We start from the raw sequence: 22,186 nt of genomic DNA on the forward strand, positions 1-22,186 counted from the left end.
GACTCGATCCCAGGAACCCAGGATCAGGACCTGAGCTGAAGGCTGACACTCAACCACTGAGCCACCCAGGCGTCCCTGTTCTCTCTTTTCTTTAGGAAAGTTATCCTCAAAATTTTAACATGCATGACAATTAAAAATTAATACAAAATCTAATTATTTAAAAAAGAATATTTAGGGATCCCTGGGTGGCGCAGCGGTTTAGCGCCTGCCTTTGGCCCAGGGCGCGATCCTGGAGACCCAGGATCGAATCCCACGTCGGGCTCCCAGTGCATGGAGCCTGCTTCTCCCTCTGCCTGTGTCTCTGCCTCTCTCTCTCTCTCTCTCTCTGTGACTATCATAAATAAATAAAAAATTAAAAAAAATTTTTAAAAAGAATATTTAACCACTCTTCTAGCTGACCAATATTTTATCTTTTTTTTTTTAACTCACATGTTAGACATTATTATTAGCATTATCATTATTTTACATAGGTAGTACTTGTTTAGATTTACTCAGATGCTTACCGATGTCTTTGCTCGCTATTCTTTCTTGCATCTTAGACCTCCTTTCTGGTACTATTTTCCTTTTTTCTAAAGTAGAATTTCCTTAAGTGAAAGTCTGTTGGAGGCAAACTATTTTATCTGAAATGTCTTTATTTCACCATTGTTTTTCAACTATAGTTTCTCTGGATGTAACATTCTAGGTTGATAGTTTTCTCGTATCACATTGAAGATATTAAGCCCTCTTCTCCTAGCTTCCACTGTTGCAGTGAGAAATGTATCATTCTTACTGATTGTGGTTTCTTGTAGGTGAATTGTCTTTTAATCTTCGGTCCTTTCACATCTGTCTCTTAGAGTTTTGCAGACTGTGTGTGAATTTATTCATCCTGTTTGGCATATGCTTCCTGTACTTATAGGTTCATTTCTTATTTTCAAAAATTCTCACTTCTTCTCTTTAGGAATTTTAGCTCTCCTCCATTTTATTTTTTCCTTCTGGGACGTCAATCTTACTTATTCTAACCTCCATGTCTTTTAACCTCTCTTTTGTATCTTCCATTTCTTTTGTCTCTAAATTGCTTTTTGAAGAGTTATTATTCATATCTGGCTTCCAATTTACTCTCTCCATCTGTATCTAATATGCTAAACTCTCCATGAGATTTTGATATCTTTTTTTTTTTGAGATTTTGATTTCAACTTTGATTTTTTTTTTCATTTCAAAAAGTTCTATGTAGTTATTTTTCACATTTGCTTGGTCATTTGTGATTTCTTTTCGCTGTTCATTTTGTGATTCTTTTTTTTTTAATGTCATATTTTATGTTGTCTGATCATTTTATTTTTTTAAAGATTTTGTTTATTTATTCATGAGAGACACAGAGAGAGAGGCAGAGACACAGACAGAGAGAGAAGCAGGCTCCCTGCGGGGAGCCTGATGTCGGACTCAATCCCAGGACCCCAGGATCACGACCTGGGCCAAAGGCAAATGCTCAATCACTGAGCCACCCAGGTGCCCCTGTCTGATCATTTTAATATCTGAGGTCTATGAATGACCTATTTGTGATTTCTGCTGAATCTTTCTCTGGATATTTGATTCTTTGTATGTTGGATATTTGATTAAGAAGTGGCCCATATTCAATTTTTTTGGGAATATGTGAGATCCTGAAGGCCTGAATTAAAGATGTCTTTTTTCAGAAAGGAGATCTGTATTTGCTTCTGCTGAGAGTCAGGCATGAGGGGATTGGGGGACTCCACACAACTGGGACCACATTCATTTTTAAAAAGATTTTATTTTTAAGTAATCTCTACACCCAAGGTGGGGCTCAAACTCACAACCCCAAGATCAAGAGTATCATGTTTCACTGACTGAGCCAGCTATGCATTCCCAACTGGAACCACATTTAAACCTAGCTTCCCCATTTTATCTTGACTCTGAGGTTTATTTGTGACTACCCAATTCCGGGATCTCAGGACTGATTTGGTAATTTGTCCCAGGGCAATCTGGTTTTCATGTTTGTTTATTGCTCACCTCTAGGATTTTAAGTTTGGTGTTTGTTTGGGGACCCTGAAGATTTCTTACTTTCCAAAGGCCCAATAGTACTTTAGAAATTAAGTTTATTCAAGATATAATATCTGCCCATGATCCTGCTAGAGACAGAGGTCTTCCAATACCAGCTTTCCCATTATAGCCAGGATGATCTTTATGCTCAAATCTAATGATATAATTCTCTTCCTCTCTACTTAAAAATCTTTCAAATGCTCCTCCCAGTAAAGTCCAAATTCCTTAGTGTAACACTCAAGCCAAGAGGCTGCTCACTGGTCTCACCTTGGCCTCTTTTCCCTAGAACACCATGCTCCAGGTTTCCAGAACTATTTTTTTGCAATCTCTAAACCCAACATAAGGCTCAGACTCACAACCCTAAGATCAAGGGCCGCATACTTCTTGGACTGAGGCAGATGAGCACCCTGAGAACTATGTTAAGTACTCTTAATATATCATTTTTGCTTACAGGCCTTTGTACACACTGTTCTGTCTAAAAGAACCAGTATCCTTCTTTCCCGAATTCCTCCTTGTTCTTAAGGATCCCTATACATGGGGATGACATCTTCCATATACCTTCTCTAACAACGTCTTTCCTTCTATTCCACTCTCTAGTTTAGGTTCCTCACCTGGGTGTGCCTATATATACTGTCCCCTTATCATTTATTTTTATCACGCTGTAATCAACTGTCCTCAGTTATAGTTAGACTATAAATTTCTTAAGGAGGGAATTTCTAATACATAGTATTTCTCAATAATGTTCCTTGACAGCATAAATTTATGACTGAAAGTAAGTAACATTAGCCTGGCAAAAGCTCAGTTTGAACCACGAATATCCTTAGACCTATCCATATTTCCTAAGGGCCTGACCTTAGATTCAAAGCTGGGATTAGTTCTATGTATGACCCACCTCATGGCTACTTCAAGAGAGTTGTATTTATAATTCCTCTTTAAGGAGGGAAAGGTCTTTTAAAAGATTAATCCCTTAAAAAAAAGATTTTATTTATTTATTCATGAGAGACCCAGAGAAAGAGGCAGAGACACAGGCAGAGGGAGAAGCAGGATCCATGTGGGGAGCCTGATGGGGGACTGGATCCTAGGACCTCAGGATCACGACCTGAGCCAAAGGCAAACACTCAACCACTGAGCCAGCCAGGTGCCCCAATCCTTGGTTTTACACAACTTAGCTGCCTAATTAAGGTTAAACTATAAATTTCTTCAGAATATATAATTTATTAGGCATAACTTGGTGATTTTATAAATCTCAACAGGTGTACAAACTCACCAGCCAATATTAAAGCAATTAGAGGAAACTAATTTGGTTGTTTTTTCATTTCTTCCTGATCATGTAACTTCTGTTACAGTAACAGTGATGTCAGATTGTCAATAGAACTGTAAATGAGAAGCACTGTAAATAAAGAAACAATGGATGGCAGGATGTAGAAACTATGTTTTTAAAATATCATTCCCATCATAGTATCTAATGTAAAACTCCCCAAATGAGTCTTTTAAAACTTTCTTTTTATTGAGTCATGCATCGTAATAGAAAAGAGTTTTAAAATATACATGAAGGGGTACCTGGGTGCCTCAGGGGTTGAACGCCTGCCTTTGGTTCAGGTCATCATCCCAGGGTCCTGGGATCGAGTCCCACATCGGGCTCCCCACAGGGAGCCTGCTTCTCCCTCTGCCTGTGTCTCTGCCTCTCTCTCTCTCCTCACTGGGTATTCTCATGAATAAATAAATAAAATCTTAAAAAAATAAATAAAAATACACAAGGAGCTTTAAAAAATAATTATAATTCTGATATCCATATTCCTTTAAATAAATATATCTAGCTGTATTTGTGAATTCTCAAACCATCTATAATAAAGATTCTCTGTTAAAGGGCCAATGCTTTAGTATGCAGGATGATCTAGCATATGCAAACTAAAGTTCACCATTTAGTCATTAAATTTAGTTAGTAATATAAGGCTATACATGTGAGGGAAACGAGAAGAGAAAAATTTTAGGATCTACTAAAATAAATGGAATTGCACATGGCCTCATGACCAAAAGAGATTCCTGAAGGTATGGCAGAATGAGATCTTTGAATAGTGAACTTTGTTTTGTCTTTATTTTTTATGTATTTATTATTTTTTAAATTTTATTTATTCATGACAGACAGAGAGAGGGGGGCAGGGCGCAGAGACACAGGCACAGGGAGAGGCAGAGAAGCAGGCTCCATGCTGGGACTTGATCCCAGGCCTCCAGGATCACACCCTGAGCTGAAGGTGGCGCCAAACCGCTGGGCCATTGGGGCTGCTCTTTATTTTATTTTTTTTTTTAACTTTTTAATTCTTTTTTTTTTTTTTTAAGATTTTATTTATTTATTCATGAGAGACACACACAGAGAGAGGCAGAGACACAGGCAGAGGGAGAAGCAGGCTCCATGCACCGGGAGCCCGATGTGGGACTCGATCCCGGGTCTCCAGGATCAGGCCCTGGGCCAAAGGCAGGTGCTAAACCACTGAGCCACCTAGGCTGCCCCAGTTTTGTCTTAATTAGAAATGTAATAAATAATTATTAGAAAAAAAAGAAAAGAAGGGAAAAAGATAATATAGAAATGTATAACTTACAAAGTGAAAGTTTATCTGGAGGGGTAACAGTCTAGTGTGTATTTTCTAGATTTTATATACACATTATATCTTTATTATATTTTTTACAGAAACAAGATCATATTGAGTGACAACTTTTCACTTGCCCATTATTTTGGCTATCTTCCCACATGAGTAAATACAGGTCTACCTCATTCATTATAATGGCTACACAGTATTGCACTTTAGATGTACTATAATTTATCTTTTCAAGACTTTGCTGGTGACATTTGCTTAAAATTTTTTGTCATTTCAAAAAAATGCTATGAAGAAATGTTCATTAGGTGTGTTTTTGTTGAATAAATTCCTAGAAAAATTTTGGGTTGAAGATTATACACACACAAAAACAACAACAACAACAACAAAAAAAAACCAAACCAAACAAAACAAAAAAAAAACAACAAAAAAAGATTATACACATTTACATTTTTAAAAAAAGATTGAGAGAAAGAGTGTACATACATGTGATGTGGGGAAGCGACAGAAGCAGAGGGAGAGAAAGTCCTAAGCAGATACCCTGCTGAATGAAGACCCTGACCGGGGGTTCCCTGAAATCACAACCTGAGCTGAAACCAAGGGTTGGATGCTTAACCTACTGTGCTTTCCAGGTGCCCCACATATTTACAATTTTTATAATGTCATTTTGTTGTTAGGGCAATGAGATTTCAATAAATTCAAATAGTCAACATTTTATGCTGAATTTCCTTCTAGTCATGTATTCTTTATGCAAACTTCCTTAAAGACATGCCTTAAAACAACTCTGAAGGTTATTGATTTTAAATCGCCTGCTCGGGGTAAAAAGAAAACAGAAAACAAAGAAACTTAAAACATCATTAAAAACTATGTTTACAAGGAATTTTTATTTTATTTATTTATTTTTATTTTATTTATTTATTTTTTTTTTACAAGGAATTTTTAAAAATAATGTTAGAAAATTCTTATGATGGGGGGGCACCTAGCTGGCTCAGTTGAAGCATGTGACTCTTAATCTCAGAAGTTTTAAATTTGAACCCCATGTTGGGTGTAGAGATTATTTAAAAATAAAATGATAAAAAGAAAAAAAAGAAAATTATGATGAAGTTTAATGAAAAACAGCCAAATATGTAATTGTGTATTGAAGATTATCACAATTATGTAAAATACTTTACTTTTAAAAATGGGGCTGCTTAAAAAAATGGTATTCTAGTTTTTCCAAGTTACCTACATGGAGAAATTATCATTTTATTAGGAAAAATCTCAGAAAAAAAAAAAAAAAAGAATCTTTCCCTCTCTCCAAATCTGAAGATTCAACTTAAAACTGTTTCAGTTTCCATAAGAGAAGGAATCTTAGTATGTCTTCTTAAACCCTTTTCTAATATGCCCAATGTCTGAATAGTGATCTCTAGGGGATGCCAAGAATTACCAGAAAAAAAAATTATCAGAAAATTATACAAGCAAGACTAATTTTTTACCTCTAAAAAATTACTTTAAAAATAGTTTACTGTTTTTCTTTAAAGTCCTCTATTGAAATAATAGCTTTCAAGATTTGAACTAAATTCCTCTTTTATTTTTATTTTATTTTGTAAAATCTTTTTTTTTTTTTAATTTTTTATTTATTTGTGATAGTCACACAGAGAGAGAGAGGCAGAGACATAGGCAGAGGGAGAAGCAGGCTCCATGCACCGGGAGCCCGATGTGGGATTCGATCTTGGGTCTCCAGGATCGAGCCCTGGGCCAAAGGCAGGAGCTAAACCGCTGCGCCACCCAGGGTTCCCGTAAAATCTTTTTTTTTTTTTGTTTTAAGATTTTATTTATTTATTCATGAGAGACACAGAGAGAGGGAGAGAGAGAGAGAGGCAGAGCCACAGGCAGAGGGAGAAGCAGGCTCCATGCAGGGAGCCCGACGTGGGACTAGATCCCGGGTCTCCAAGATCATGCCCTGGACTGAAGGTGGCGCTAAACCGCTGAGCCACCCAGGCTGCCCTCAAATAACTTAAAATAGATTTAGAAACCCTTAAAGGCAATTATAGTATCAAATATCAGAAAAGCAAAACTAAGTAAATGCAGATTTATTTTGTTTTCAAACAGCTTTCTCCTTGATTAAATAGTATAGATATATTTTAGAATATTTGTAAAGAAAAAATCATAAGAAAATTAAAATGACTCATAAATTTCATCATATTTTGGGTATATATAAAACCAGATATTTCTTTATACATACAATACATATTTTTTCTCTCCTAACCACTAATTTTCCCATATGCTTCTTCTCCAACTTTAATTTTGGGGCTTTCCTTCAGAGAACAGCTTTGTGTGAATTATGAAACAACAGAATGTATATAAGTTTTCATAAAACACTGGGGAATAGAGGTAGAACAAACTGTGAGAGTGGTAATTTCACCATCTTTCATAACAGGAAGTTAATAAGATATTGTGTAAAATGGAATCATGTAGTTAAGAAAATATCATTTTTTTTCTTTTTAACATTTTTGGCTTAATGTTCCCAACATACACAAAGTAGAAAGATTATGAACCTCTATATATCCATCATTTGGCTTCCACAGCTACCAGGATAATCTTCTCTCTTCTATAACTCTCCCCACTCACCAGACTATTTCAGTGTAAATCCAAGTTATTGTAACATACCATCTATAAAATATTACCATACTCTCCCCAACGTACAAAGGTTTAAAAGAAGTGTTAATACTAATATCACACTTAAAAGTTCATAAGAATTCCTTCACTTTATCAAATATTCAATAGGCTTTCAAATTCTATCGATTGTTTAATATATAAATATGTATATATATATATATATATACGTATGTATTTTAATATTTATCTATTTATTTTGAGAGAGAGAGAGAGAGAGAGAGAATGCACTCCGGGGGTGGGGGTAAGGTTAGATGAGGAGGGAGAGAGAAACTCCGTGCAGAGCCTGAAGCAGGGCTGGATCTCATGACCCTGAGATCATGACCTGAGCTGAAATCAAGAGTCAGATACTCAAATGACTAAGCCACCCAGACATCCCGCTTTCCACTTATTTTATAGAGATAATACTGACTTCATAGTGCTATTATTAGAATGAAATAACATATATAAAATATTTAACTCAGAGTCTGAGAAGTATAAATACTCCATAAATAAAGAAAAATAAGAGAAATACTGTATGATCTCACGTATATGTGGAATTAAAAACAAACCAGGGGTTGCCAGGGGTAGTGAGTGAGGTGGTGAGTGGGGGTCAAGAAGTGCAAACTTCTAGTTATAAAATAAATAAGTCTTGGAGATATAATGCTCAGCATGATGGCTATAGTTGATAATACTGTATCATAATTTGAAAGTTACTGAGAGTTCTCATCACAAGAAAAAAAAATTTGTAACTGTGTGGTAATGTAAGATGTTAACTAGACTTACCATGGTGATCATTTGTGTACAAGTATTAAATCATTATGTTGTGTACCTGAAACTAATGTTATATGTCAATTATATTTCAATTAAAAAAAGCCATATAGATGGGCATCCCTGGGTGGCTCACCAATTTAGTGCCTGCCTTCAGCCTAGGGCCTGATCCTGGAGTCCAGGGATCGAGTCCCATATCGGGCTCCCTGCATGGAGCCTGCTTCTACCTCTGCCTGTGTCTCTGCCCTCCCCTCCCCCCGTGTCTCTCATGAATAAATAAATAAAATCTTAAAAAAAAAAAAAAAAAAGAAAAGCCACATAGGAACACCTGGGTGGCTCAGCGGCTGGGCTCTTGCCTTCAGCTCAGGGTATGATCCTGGGTCCTGGGATGGAGTCCCGCATTGGATTCCCTGCGAAGAGCTTGCTTCCCCCTCTACCTATGTCTCTGCCTCTCTCTTTGTGTCTCTCATGAGTGAATACAATCTTAAAAAAAAAAAAAAAAGTCATATAAATTTATAATTTAAAAATTTGGAAGTAAATGAATAAAGATAGAGGAATACAGGAGAAAGTGTAGGAGGGATATTAACTTTTATTTTTTATAGCAAGAAGTCAGTGGATATTGTCCAAAATTGAAACATTTAGTTAGAAAAATGACCCTAACCTCTTAATAATCTTTCTTAAGCTTAGAAAGCAGTGTGTTAGGAGATATCTCTTATAATAAAGAAATGTCTGAAGTTAATAATTCCTTTAGTTTCACTTCATTTTCTTATGTTAAATTTAAGTAAAATTATATTATGTTTTACTTTTATTTTTTTATTTTTTTTAAAGATTTTACTTATTTATTCATAAGAGACACAGAGAGAGAGGCAGAAACATAGGCAGACAGAGAAGCAGGCTCCATAGAGTCAGCCTGATGTGGGACTCGATCCTGGAACTCCAGGATCACTCCCTGAGCTGAAGGCAGATGCTTAACTGCTGAGCCACCCAGGCGTCCCTATGTTTTACTTTTAAATAGCACAACCTAGGGGCACCTAGGTGGCTCAGTTGGTTAAGGTCCAACTCTTGATTTCAGTTCAGGTCATGATCTCAGGGTCCTGGGATCAAGCCCCAAGTCAGCTCTGCACTCAACATTGCAATCTGCTTGAGATTCTCTCTCTCTCTTTCTCTACCTGCCCCCCTGCTCTGTCTCTCTAAAAATAATACAAAATTTTAAATAACACAACTACAAAGATTTGTTCCATTTTGTTAAAAAGGTGGTAAGTGTAATGTTACTTGAATTTTATACAAAAGGGTAATTGAGGTTAAACTGAATAGTGCTTTTCTTCATCAATAAAATATTGTCCCACTACAGTTGAAAAAAGAGCTTAGGGGATCCCTGGGTGGCACAGCAGTTTGGCGCCTGCCTTTGGCCCAGGGCGCAATCCTGGAGACCCGGGATCGAATCCCACATCGGGCTCCCTGCATGGAGCCCGCTTCTCCCTCTGCCTGTGTCTCAGCCTCTCTCTCTCTCTCTGTGACTATCATGAATAAATAAATAAAATCTTTAAAAAAAAAAAAAAAGAGCTTAATGAGTGGACCTTGTTTGGCTCCTGATTCAAACAAACTATTGTTTTAATTTAAATTCTACATTTCCTGGGGCACCTGGGTGGCTCAGTCGGTTGGGTGTCTGTCTGCTTTCAGCTCAGGTCATGATCTCAGGGTCCTGGGATAGAGCCCTGCACTGGAGCTCCCTGCTCAGGTGGAGTCTGCTTCTCCTTTTCTCTCTCCCTCTGCCTCTTCCCCTAGCTCATGCTTGCGTGAGCGTGCTCTCTCTCTCTCTCTCTCAAATAAATAAATAAATAAATAAAATCTTAAAAAAAATTAAAACAAACTATAGGGATGGTAACAAAAGACAAATGTGTAGATTCTGGGAAGATGACAGAGCAGAAAGCACCAGAAATCTTTCTTTGTCTGATGTGACCAATTTTTGCGGGGGTAATTATGCATCTCTGTGCATATGCACAGAAAACAGTCTATAAGCATATACAAAGTATTTTAATAGCAATTATCTTTCAGTGGTGACATTACTGGTGATTTTTATTTCCCTCTTTAAACTTTATATAAAGAATTGAGGCATAATTTATATAGAGTGAAATGCACAGATGTTGTTTGTTTTGACAAATACATATATTCACATATCTCATTCTCCTATCACTAAGTTCTCTCATGTAGACATTTTTCTTAAGTTCTTAGTATAAACATATTTTGCTTTTAAAAAAAGATTATTTACTTATTTGGGGGGGAGGGAATAGACAGTGGGAACAGGAGAAGCAGGCTTACTGATGAGCAGAGAGCCCAATGTGGGGCTTGATCCTAAGACCCCAGGCTGAAGGCAGATGCTTATCTGACTGAGCCACCGAGCTGCCTCCATATTTTGCTTTTAAAATAATAAAAATAAAACCATTTTTAAAAATCTTAGACTTTTTTTAAAATAAAATCACTAATATCAAAAAAGGGTAAGTAAGCACAATCTACCAATGAACACATGGAGACCTGAAAACCGTTGATTCAGTACTTGTTTTGTGTGTCATTCCCACCTTAAACCTGGACAACTGTGAATAGATGAAGATAAACATAGAAAGTAAAGAGTATTAAAAAAAAAAATTAAGAAAGTAAAGAGTAACCTCCAAGGAATTTCCTCCTCTTCCATGTTTTTTTTTTTTCCTCTTTCATGTTCTTATAGCACTTTTTATACCTTTCTTAAAGCACTTACATATTGTATCTAGTAGTATGGTCTCTGTATACACATCTTTTCTCCCATATCAGATTCAAATGCTTCTTGAGGAAAGATAAACACATCTTTTTTTTTTTTTTTTAAGATTTTATTTATTTATTCATGAGAGACACAGAGAGAGTGGCAGAGACATAGGCAGAAGGAAAAGCAGGCTCCCTGCAGGGAGCCCGATGCGGGACTCGATCCTGGGACCCTGGGGACCATGACCCAAGCCAGAGGCAGACACTCAACTATGAGCCACCCGGGCGCCCAAGATGAACACATCTTAATTACTTCTCTTATTCCTTATTTTACTCAGTGCCTTGGACAGAGCAAATGCTCAATAAATGTTGGCTGACTTGAACTGAAGGAAAAAATCACTTCATTATAATTTTAATGACACTTCCTGAGGGTGAACTGCACTCCAGGTGCATATAAGTAAATAACTATACCAAATTATCTCCCAAACCTTTCTATTTCCTCTCAAACCTTTCAAAATCATTGTTATGCAGTGAACTATGTCTCCTCCAAATCCATGTGTTGAAACCTTAACCCCCAATACCTCAGAATGTGACTGTATCTGGAGATGCTGCCATGATAGAGGTGATTAAGTTTAATAAAGCTGTTAAGGTAGGCCCAAATCCAATCTGACTGGTGTCCTTAGAGGAGAAGGAAATTTGGACACATGGACACTAGGGATGCATGCACAAAAGAAAAACCATGTAAGGACACAGTGAAAAGATGAGTAGAGAGGCCTCAGGAGAAACCAAATCTTGGACTTCAAGCATCCGGAATTGTGGAGAAAAAAATTTCTAGGGACTTCTGGCTGGCTCAGTGGCTCAGTGCCTTTGGCTTAGGGTGTGATCCTGGGGTTCCGGGATTGAGTCCTGCATCGGGCTTCCTGCATGGAGCCTGCTTCTCCCTCTGCCTATATGTCTCTGCCTCTCTCTCTTTCTGTGTCTCTCATGAATAAATAAATAAAATCTTTTAAATTTTTTTCTATTAAGTTACTCAGTCTGTGGTATTTGTTATGGCAGCCCTAACAAACTTAATACAATGTACTCCTGCTGAAAAACCTAGAAGAAACTTGTTGTAAACTTTAAAATTAAAGAAAAAAATACTACCTACTCATTTATATCTTTCTAGTGTAATAGTCTCTCCCTTCTATAAGGAAGATTTATGACATGGGTTGTAATCTATGGCTGGCACTGTGAACTGATAAGAAAAATATAATGCCTGTTTAATTATACACTGAACTTTCTGAAGATATGGTTATAACAAATCAATCAAATATTATTTACTACTTCTTTAAACATTTTTCATTTTGCAAAATGGGTTCTTTAAAATTCTTACTTGGATTTATTCTTATGACCAGACTATTTTGTTTGATGGAAGAAAAAAAGAAAAAAAATGTATAAGACTATCATATTTCTTCCTTAAATTGTGAGGTAATGGGATGAAATATAAAACAAAACCGTATTGTTCAGATTTGCTAAGTGGTACTTTCCCTTATTCTGCCATTATTGATGTCAACTGAGTATTGTTATAGGATCCCATGTTTAAGAGTGAGCTTTGCTAACAAAATAAACAAAAAACACAAAAACAGAATGAGCTTTGCTAGAGTATTAAACATTGAAATACGAAAGCCATGGATAACACTTGAAAAAATAACTTGTGCCAAATATTACTGCAGAATGTAATAATCTTTTATCTCACTAGGAGGTATAAGTTAAGCTCCATATGAAGCTATCCTAGGAGATGAAATTCTTGGGTTTCCCCTAAGCATTAACAATCCTGAATAATTAATTCCCTTTGTTTAGCAAGAAATATGGAAAAATATGTCATACATGCTTTCCAAGCATGTCCTTTTTATTTATGTTGTTCAATATGATGTTCAAGATTCATCGATGTTGCATAAATTAATTCAGTTCTTGCAATATAGAATTTCAGTTATGGGCAGCCTGCGTGGCTCAGGGGCTGAGCATCTGCCTTTGGCCCAGGGCGTGACCCTGGAGACCCGGGATCCAGTCCCACGTCGGGCTCCCTGCATGGAGCCTGCTTCTCCCTCTGCCTGTGTCTCTGCCTCTCTCTCTCTCTCTCTCTCTCTCTGTCTAATGAATAAATAAATAAAATCTTTAAAAAAAAAAAAAAGAATTTCAGTTATTTCACTATACTGAAATTCATTCATTCTACTGGTTAACAGACACTCCATTATATACAGTGCTGCTAAGAATATTCCTGTACTTATTAGTTCTTTCAGACAGTACCACCAGTCATACATATAGAAAAATGATAAATCAGACTGGATAAAACTTAAAAGTTATAAAATATGTTAATTCTTAACTTTTTCAAGCTACTAATGATCCTCCATCAGTTTTAATTCACTCATTATAATTTATTAACAACGGGAGATGGAAATACAAGCTTTTTTAAAGCTGGTAAAAAAATTTTTAGTGAACCAATCGATAAGCTTTAAAAAAAAATTATAAGAAGTCCGTATACAACTTGTCAATGAATGGCTATCAGTGGAGAAAATTATTCCTCTTCAAAAGTTGCTGAGTTCTAAAACATTTTATCAAAATCAAAAAATTAAGAGTCCCATTTGGGTCACTACCTGGTCTTTTAGTTTCCTCATTGCACAAAATGAACAATAAATCGCTCGTCAGTAGTTATTGCCATTGTGAAGAGGGCAAGTGTATCAGAAGGGCTTGTTTGTCAGGTTTTGTGATTTTATTAACATAGGCTGTTTTTAAAAAAAAAGAATGTTTGTTTTGTTTATATCCCCAAATTTACTAAAGGTACAAAAGGAAATAAACTGGGAGACCAAAGTAGGACAGTAGCCACATCGGGCTCCCTGCATGGAGCCTGCTTCTTCTTCTACCTAATGTCTCTGCCTCTCTCTGTGTGTCTCTCATGAATAAATAAATCTTTTTAAAAAATTAAAAATAAAAAATAAACTGGGAATGAATTCTGGGAGGTGAAACACATCTTTATTGAGAGCCTGCCTCTCTCCCTGTCCCCACAACCCCTAATTGCACACTATTCTCTTCCAAAATATCTGGCAGAGATATTAAGACAAAACCATTTACCTATATTTGCACCTTTGGCTGTAGCCACTGAACCTATAAATTTGATGTGAGCCATTCCATGTCTTTTCTGTACTCCTTCATTTTTTTGTGTTTGTATAGCTTAGTTTTCAAAACATTTTACACTTTCTCTTGCTTGATCCTACACAAGGCAAATATTGTCTTCTCTTTATGAAAGCAAAGTTAGATGGTTAATTGGCCAAAAAATGGTGGAATTTATGTTCAAACTGACCCTAAGGATGGTTTTAAAAAGGATCCCTGGGTGGCTCAGCAGTTTAGCGTCTGCCTTCAGCCCAGGGCATGATCCTGGAGTCCCGGGATTGAGTCCCACTTCGGGCTCCCTGCATGGAGCCTGCTTCTCCCTCTGCCTATGTCTCTGCCGCTCTCTCTGTGTCTCTCATGAATAAATAAATAAAATATTAAAAAAATAATTTCTATATATTATTTTCTACTCTATTATTTTCTATTTGTATTATTTTCTACTTTTTTTTTTTAAAGATTTATTTGAGAGAGAGAGAGAGAGAGAGAGTGCACACACGCAAAAACAGGAGGAAAGGGAGAGAATCTCAAGCAGATTTCCTGCTGAGCACAAAGCCTGACATGGGGCCTAGGATCATGACCTGAGCCAAAGTCAGACACTTAACAAACTGAGCCATGCAGATGCCCCATGTGTTTTAAAATGGATGTAATTTTTAAAATTATAGTATTGGGTTCTAAACAAAGAATCTTATGGAAATCTTCAGCAAAAGTTAACTGGGACTTCGGGATGCAGTTTAACACTTAGAATTTGTTTCTGATTTGTCACAAACCTCAAGCCATGTGAAAACAAGAAATTATATACACATTAAAATATACTTACAAATATACATATTAAAACATACAAAGAACACAGAACAAATATCATTAAGTCCTTAATTTGGACACAAAAATGAAATGGGCTTTGCCGTTTTCATTAAGCTGATCCCCTTACTTTAAAGAGTCTATAACTGTATAGAAGAAACTGATTATGAGAGGAGATGGGTAGGAGGATGGGTGAAAATATGTCAAAGGGATTAAGAATACACTTATCTTTGTGATGCCTTGGTGGCTCAGTGGCTGAGCATCTGTCTTTGGCTCAGGGCGTAATCCTGGAGTCCTGGGATCGAGTCCTGCATCAGTCTCCCTACAGGGAGCCTGCTTTTCCCTCTGCCTATGTCTCTGCCTTTCTCTCTGTGTCTCTTATATATAAACAGGTAAGTAAAATCTTAAAAAAAAAAAAAAAGTACTCATGCTCCTGAACACTGAGTAATGGGTAGAACTGTTGAATCACTATTGTACACCTGAAACTAATATAATATTGTATGTTAACTATACTGGAATTAAAATAAAAATAAATATAGGAAAGAGTCTAAAAGTCTCTGCCTCGCACTCAAAATCTGTCATACTCTAGTCTGAATCTAATTTGCCAATTATTATTATTATTATTTTTTTATGATAGGCACAGAGAGAGAGAGAGAGAGAGGCAGAGACACAGGCAGAGGGAGAAGCAGGCTCCATGCACCGGGAGCCCGACGTGGGATCCTGGGTCTCCAGGATCGCGCCCTGGGCCAAAGGCAGGCACTAAACCGCTGCGCCACCCAGGGATCCCCTAATTTGCCAATTTTTGACTTTCATTGTTCTCCAAGAATACTACCTACTTCAGTCATAAGTGGTTACTTAAATTATCTCCCAAACTCATCAAGCTCATGATACTTTCAGGTTCCCTCAGCCAGAAATGTGTTTCCTTCACTCCATTTATGTTAATCTTACCCCTTCTTAAAGGTCAAGTTTATTTTTTATTTTTATAATATATCTTTTAAAGATTTTATTTATTTATCAGAGACACAGAGAGAGAGAGAGAGAGAGGAAGAGACACAGGCAAAGGGAGAAGCAGGCTCCATGCAGGGAGCCCGATGTGGGACTCGATCCTGGGTCTCCAGGATCACACCCCGGGGCTGAAGGTGGCGCTAAACCGCTAAACCAGGGCTGCCCAGGTCCAGTTTATTTTATTTCCTTCTGATCTTCCCCAGATTATTCCAACCCATGATGATCTCTCTCTTCCTTCCAACTCTCTTGGCTCTTACTGTTCCAACATGGAAAAACCTGCTGGATTTTTTCTGTTTTTTACCTCTTTAAAAATCTTTTGAACTGTGAAATATAATGTATACACAGAAGAGTGCATGAAAAAAGTGAAAAAAGCTCAATGATTTATCTCTAAGTGAATATACATGAAACTTCCCCAAGTACAGAAATAGAAAACTGTTAGTACCCAGAAAGCTCCCTCATGTTCTTTTCTAATCATTAATACCCTCCTCTTCTCTCATCTTCCTTACAAAAAGGTAACCACTATGCTAACAACTATGGTAATCCCTTTCGTGCTTTTCTTTATAGTTTTAATTACCTAAATATGCAACCCCAAACACTATAGTTAGTTTTTAAAAATTTTATTTACATATAATCATACAGTATGTCTTTTGTGTCTGGCTTCCTTTACTGAACATTACATGAGAATCATACATGTTTTATAACAATGCTCATTTTCATTCTGTATAGAAAAGATCTTTATATTCATTTAGATAACTGGGCAATTCATTTTTATCCCCTCCACAGTTGAACCTTTGGGTTACTTAACTTTTATTTTATTTTTATTTTTTTTAAGATAGATAGATAGATTTATTTATTCATTCATTCATTCATTCATTCGAGACACAGAGAAAGAGAGACAGAGAGAGAGAGAGGCAGAGACACACAGGCAGAGGGAGAAGCAGTCTCCATGCAGGGAGCCCAATGTGGAACTTGATCCAGGGTCTCCAGGATCACACCCTTGGCTGAATGCGAGGCGGTGCTAAACCGCTGAGCCAGCCAGGCTGCCCGGTTACTTAACTTTTAAAAAGTATGTATGCCTTGTCTCCCCAGCTGGAATGTAAGTTTTGTGAGGGCAAGGACTGTTTTTATACTATTTTATATTTACCTTAATATTTGCATAATGCTAAGCCCTACAATCACACTAAATAATGCCTAAATAAATCTATGAGTAGATTAGAAGGTGAAGAGGAAATAGTGCTGGAAGTCAATTAGTATTTATTTATTTATTTATTTATTTATTTATTTATTTAAAATCTTTTTTTTCTTTTTTTTTTTAAGATTTTATTTATTTATTCATAGAGATGCAGAGAGAGAAAGAGAGGCAGAGACACAGGCAGAGGGAGAAGCAGGCTCCATGCAGAGAGCCTGATGTGGGACTTGATCCTGGAAACTCCAGGATCATACCCTGAGCTGAAGGCAGACCCTCAACTGCTGAGCCACCCAGGCATCCCGAGCTCCTTTAGTTTTTACTCCATTTCCTTGTATCTATATTAACCATGAACTATTATAAATTTAAAAACACACAGAGAAATCCAAAGTTAGATTCTCTACAAAACAGAAGCAAAAAATTCTAGTTATCTAGGGTCAGCAGGAAATTAATCATTTTCCTATTCAAAAGTAAAACAAACCAAATAGCTTTTTAGTTCTAATATGCTCTTCCATAGCCAGTGAATGTTTCCTAGGCACTGTGTAAACGTCTCAAAATGGTACTTATAGGACCTAATCTTCAGACGTACTCTGATATTCTCTTGGAGAGTCAGGTTTGCACTTTCATTTGTTTGATTTTCATTAAACTAGAGCTTCATCAACTTTCTCAGCAAACAGGAAAGTTAACTTGTGGGCAAGATTTTCTGATATATCTGTGTCTTGGCCAAATACGTAAGTGCATGTCTCAAATATTGGTTTTAACAATACACAGGCTATAAGAAGTCCTGTAAGTTTTGTTCAAATCAGTAATTTGATGTGACAAAAAACAGAGAAGGGAAAAATGGTAAAGAAAGTAAAATGCAAAGGCTAAGAAACAAAGGTAATCCCAAATTGAGGAATCAATGCAGAAAAGAACAGATGTTACTAGATATATGTAGCCAAATCATTCCTAGCTAAGGATAATTATCAAAGCCAAATTTAGTTTTTTTAAATGCAAAGTAACATTTTAATTTGTTAAGTTTTCAAAACTAAGGTCAATAATAAATGTACCTTTATTATTATCATATGTACTAAAAGACTTTCTTGGAAAAGAAGTAGATTGTATAAAATATTACAGTTATATTTCTTCATAACCTCTTCATGAGGGAAGAAAGTGAAACACAATAAAAAGTTAAATTGCAAATGAAGGATAATGTACTACTAGTAGAAAAGCCAGCCAACAAATATGTGGTTATACTGTAAGACTTGCTATCTCAAGACTAATTCTCTTATAATTAGTATAGAATTAGTATAATTCTTTCCATTAATAATGGAAAACTTAAGGGAAATCTGCAATTAATTTAAAAACATTTTTTCTAAAATTAAAATATTCCTTTATCAGTTATTTAATTTCTAAAGATCCACAGAATACGATTTAAAAAAAAAGTGATTTCTACGGTCTTTCAAGTTGAAATCTATCCACTGTTTATTTTTGTAAGACAGCTAATCATTTATGTTTCTTGTCTTGTCATTTAAAAGATTTTCCTCTTCACAGCTCAAGACAATTTCCACGTGTGGGTCCTCTTTGTTAGTTCAATAGGAGGCTATTTCACCATCAATCTCACTTGGGAAACTACAAGTATAAAAATTTTACACCTGTTATACTCTCTCTTGTATCTTCTAAAATTTTGAAGTATGTTGTAATTAAATTACACTTCAAGTAATTATACTTCTGGATTTTACACCCTCCAAGTATCAGCCACCCTTCCAAACTCTCCATTCCCCCAGATGGCTATAGCACAATCCTAAGGCCAACTTAGCATTAATGAAAATATCCTGTCAGATTACTTCCTAAAAACATTCCAATAGTCAAGAGTCTTTGGGAGAGCCTAGGAAACCCAACTGTGTTACCTCTTTATCTTTTAGTCCCAGGAGCAATACTTCTTCCATAAGGGTGAGGCGAATATCTTTAGAGTCACCAGAGTCTTCATTATCTGGACCCCTGTCTTCATTAGTGTCTTCTTCACATTCCACCTTCTTTTCAGAGCTCTTGCCTACTTCAGTACGACGGGCTCGGTGAGTTAAAGTGGTCATTCTCACCTGTTTCTGGAGGGGTGATAAAAAAAAAATCTGTATTTATGCTTATGTAAACAAAAACATACATATTCATAGAGACATACTAAAATGTATACAAATATGAAATATATATAAATTTAAATAGAGAAAGTAGTAATGACTAGAAAAATTAGGCAGGTAAAACAATGTTTTCCAAAGTACAAGAGCTTTAAGGTGCAGAAAGCATTGACAGAAAATCAAATCAGTAATTTTATTTTATTTATTTTATTTTTTAAGATTTTATTTATTTATTTCTGAGAATACACAGAGAGGAGAGAGAGAAGCAGAGACACAGGCAGAGGAAGAAGCAGGCACCATGCAAGGAGCCTGATGTGGGACTCGATCCTGGGTCTCCAGGATCAGGCCCTAGGCCAAAGGCAGTGCTAAACTGCTTGAGCCACCTGGGCTGCCCCAAATCAGTAATTTTAAAGACTAGTAGAAATGATTTTTTTTTTTTTAAGATTTTATTTATTCATGAGAGACACACACAGAGAGAGGCAGAGACACAGGCAGGGGGAAAAGCAGGCTCCTTGCAGGGAGCTCAGACATGGGACTAGATCCCAGGTCTCCAGGATCAGGCCCTGGGCTGAAGGTGGTGCTAAACCGCTAAACCACCCGGGCTGCCCCCCCCCCTTTTTTTTTTTTTAAGAAATGATCATCTTTTAAGCCTGCTGATTTTGTGTGCATAATCTATAATTCAGGGGTATAAATGCATCAGTTGTAACTCCTATTTCACAAAATGGACCCTTCCCAAGTAAAAAAATATGGGATAGCAAAAAATGGTGAGCATCCCCAAATGCATATAATTTATATGTAACCTCTATAAATATTCAATGGCACATCATAAAACATACACAGAGAAAGTAAAATATAAGAAAAACTAAATATATATATTCTCATATTTTCTTCCCATAGCATAAGAACTCATCTCATGCACTCCCTTTGGAAATCATAACTACAAAATAACTCTCAGAAGATCATGTGTAGTAACTCCATATAGCTAGAAAACTTTCATTTCTATCCCTAGCTAGCCATTTTGCAAATACACAAACAGCTGCCAACAAAAAATATCAGCAGAATGTTGAAAGATTAATGAGATTCTTTCTCAATTTCAAAAAAAAATCAAAGCACATGCCCTTTTATACCACATACTACAATGTTTTAAAAAATCTAGTCAAGAGAAACTGCACTGAATCATGTATGATAAAGTTTAAAGTTAGATACTTTAAATAAATCTAAATGTCAGTTTTTAAAATGGTATACAATATTTTTAATCAGTAATTATTTTTTAAAAGAGTATCTTTTTCAAGATCAAAAGAACGCATTCAAGAGTCTCTGTGACTGGATCCTATTCTAGCGATATTTCTCATTACATTACTCTCAATTATGTACTGTTAACCATTTCTCAACATATCCCATGCTGCCATTTCTGCTCCTTTGTACATGTCAGTGTTCTCTCCCCTTTCCCTTCCTTTTTATTCTACCCATCCTTCAAAGGCCTATTGAGGATCCACAAAAAGCCCTAAATGAATCTCCTTCTCCATTACCCATATGTCCCATGGCCAGAATTGGTCTCTCTCTCAGCTGTACTTTCACAGAACTTTATTAATACTTACATCCTTTAAAGTATTTATTATAGTCTTTCTTTTGGTATGGCTGTCTCTCAACTGTAAACTTCTTGAAGGTAGGGATACTGTCTTCTTGGGTTTTTATAGTCTCCATAGCAACTAGCACAATGTCTTTAACGTTGTAACTGCTCAATAAATATATACTGATTAAAACGAATACTCAGAAATGCATGTGAACATTTTAAAATAGAAATACAAATGAGGTGACTTACAAAAAAGATTCTCTGTACAAGGCTGTATTTCAAATATTGGTGGGAGGCGGGAAAAAAGAGTGAAGGAGAAAAACAAAACAAAACAAAACAAAACCATGAAACAAATGCTTAAGGGCACTATCTGGCACTGCGAACAGGGTTTACTTCCTAACCCAATCCAAGAAACTTTAATAAGTCTTCAGAAAAAAAGGGGGGGGGGCGCGGAATTTTGAGGAAAAAATACCCCTGGACATTTACTAGTTAAAAATCTTATTTGAAAAAAAAAAAAAAAAGACCAAAAAGTAACTAAATGAGAGCCTCCCTCTCCCCACGAAAAAAAAAAAATCTGTAGGCTTTTTTTGTACATTAGGAAATGTGTACCTTCCGTGGCTTACCTGACGTTACTCCTGGGTTACGGCCGGACACAGGTAGCGGCTTGCGCTCTATTTTAGGGGGGGACACCTGGTTCCCCCACGTCCCTCCCCCCTCCCCCCCCCCTCGGCCTAGTAGGTAACAAACTTCTCAGCCACGCAGAGAGCACAAACTTCCTGATCCTTCGATGCAGAGAAGGAAGAACACATCAGCGATCTCAGGATCGCTAGGCAACCTACCTTGGTGTTTCTTCACTGGGCCAATCAGAAACCACCAAGGTTGAGATCAGCCAATCGGAACTTACAAGGGGAGGCTCTCCCCAGGCTATTGTGTTGCGATCCCGACAAACACCACCAAAAGGAGGCAGGTTTGGGTCAACCTGACAGCTGGTCAATCCAATGAAGTAACCTTGGTAGGAGAGCGGAAAGGGAGCTGTGCTCCACAACCCCATTAAACCAGCCAATCAAAGCGTTCACTGAGCTAGCTCAAGCTGCAGATCTACAAAGGATTTGTTGGTCAATCTCTGTAGCAGGTGTGTTAACTGTAGATGTATTCTAGGACAATCTGGTGAGATGTGCTACGATCCAAAGAAGCTAAGAATAAATAAACATTTTAAAATCGGTTGTTTTCGACAATTAGCTTGTCCTTAACTTTCTGTTCCAGATAAACCTGTTCTGAGTCCTTTTGTGGACGTTTATTTGGCTTACATTAAACAGGATAGGTATATTCCTACATCGCATACACACCAACCTTCTTTATTAGCGTTTGTTAATGGCAAACCTATGGATAATCAATGTTTTATAATATGGCTGCTGAAACTGCTAGAAGCAAACAGACCAAGTTTTAATTCTTCCTCTTTTAAGGCAAAGGAAATGTTCAAAGTTGAAACCAGGTCCCAGGTTTCTCACTAAAAGCACAATATCTTTCACACTTACCGCTCAAAGGTTCTGGGAAGTGTGCTCAACTCTTGCAAAGTATCATCTACCAAAAGATCTCAAAATTAGTA

General features: G+C 36.6%; 1 protein-coding gene and 1 long non-coding RNA gene across 6 annotated transcripts in view; one reads left to right on the plus strand and one right to left on the minus strand.

Moving 5' to 3' along the window:
* GOLPH3L (golgi phosphoprotein 3 like) overlaps window positions 1-21,424 on the minus strand; it is a 40,076-nt gene extending 18,652 nt beyond the window's left edge. The window contains exons 1-3 of one of the 4 annotated variants that reach the window (XM_049095905.1): window positions 21,204-21,382; window positions 20,606-20,742; window positions 18,786-18,980 (exon numbers count right to left, since the gene is read on the minus strand). In XM_049095905.1, coding sequence (XP_048951862.1) covers window positions 18,786-18,968 — 183 coding nt within the window. In that variant the 5' untranslated portion in view covers window positions 18,969-18,980; window positions 20,606-20,742; window positions 21,204-21,382. Of the gene's footprint in view, window positions 1-18,785; window positions 18,981-20,605; window positions 20,743-21,203 lie in introns of all 4 variants that reach the window. The other 3 variants (XM_025453123.3, XM_025453124.3, XM_025453122.3) reach the window with 3 other exon arrangements.
* The window catches only part of LOC112664003 (uncharacterized), a 41,903-nt gene continuing 41,125 nt past the window's right edge, over window positions 21,409-22,186 (plus strand). For both annotated transcript variants that reach the window (XR_003139460.3, XR_003139461.3), the window contains exon 1: window positions 21,409-21,712. This is a non-coding gene — a long non-coding RNA (uncharacterized LOC112664003). The remainder of the gene's footprint in view (window positions 21,713-22,186) is intronic.

The sequence above is a fragment of the Canis lupus genome, chromosome 17 (genome assembly GCF_003254725.2).
Source record: "Canis lupus dingo isolate Sandy chromosome 17, ASM325472v2, whole genome shotgun sequence".
Taxonomy (NCBI): Eukaryota; Metazoa; Chordata; class Mammalia; order Carnivora; family Canidae; genus Canis; species Canis lupus.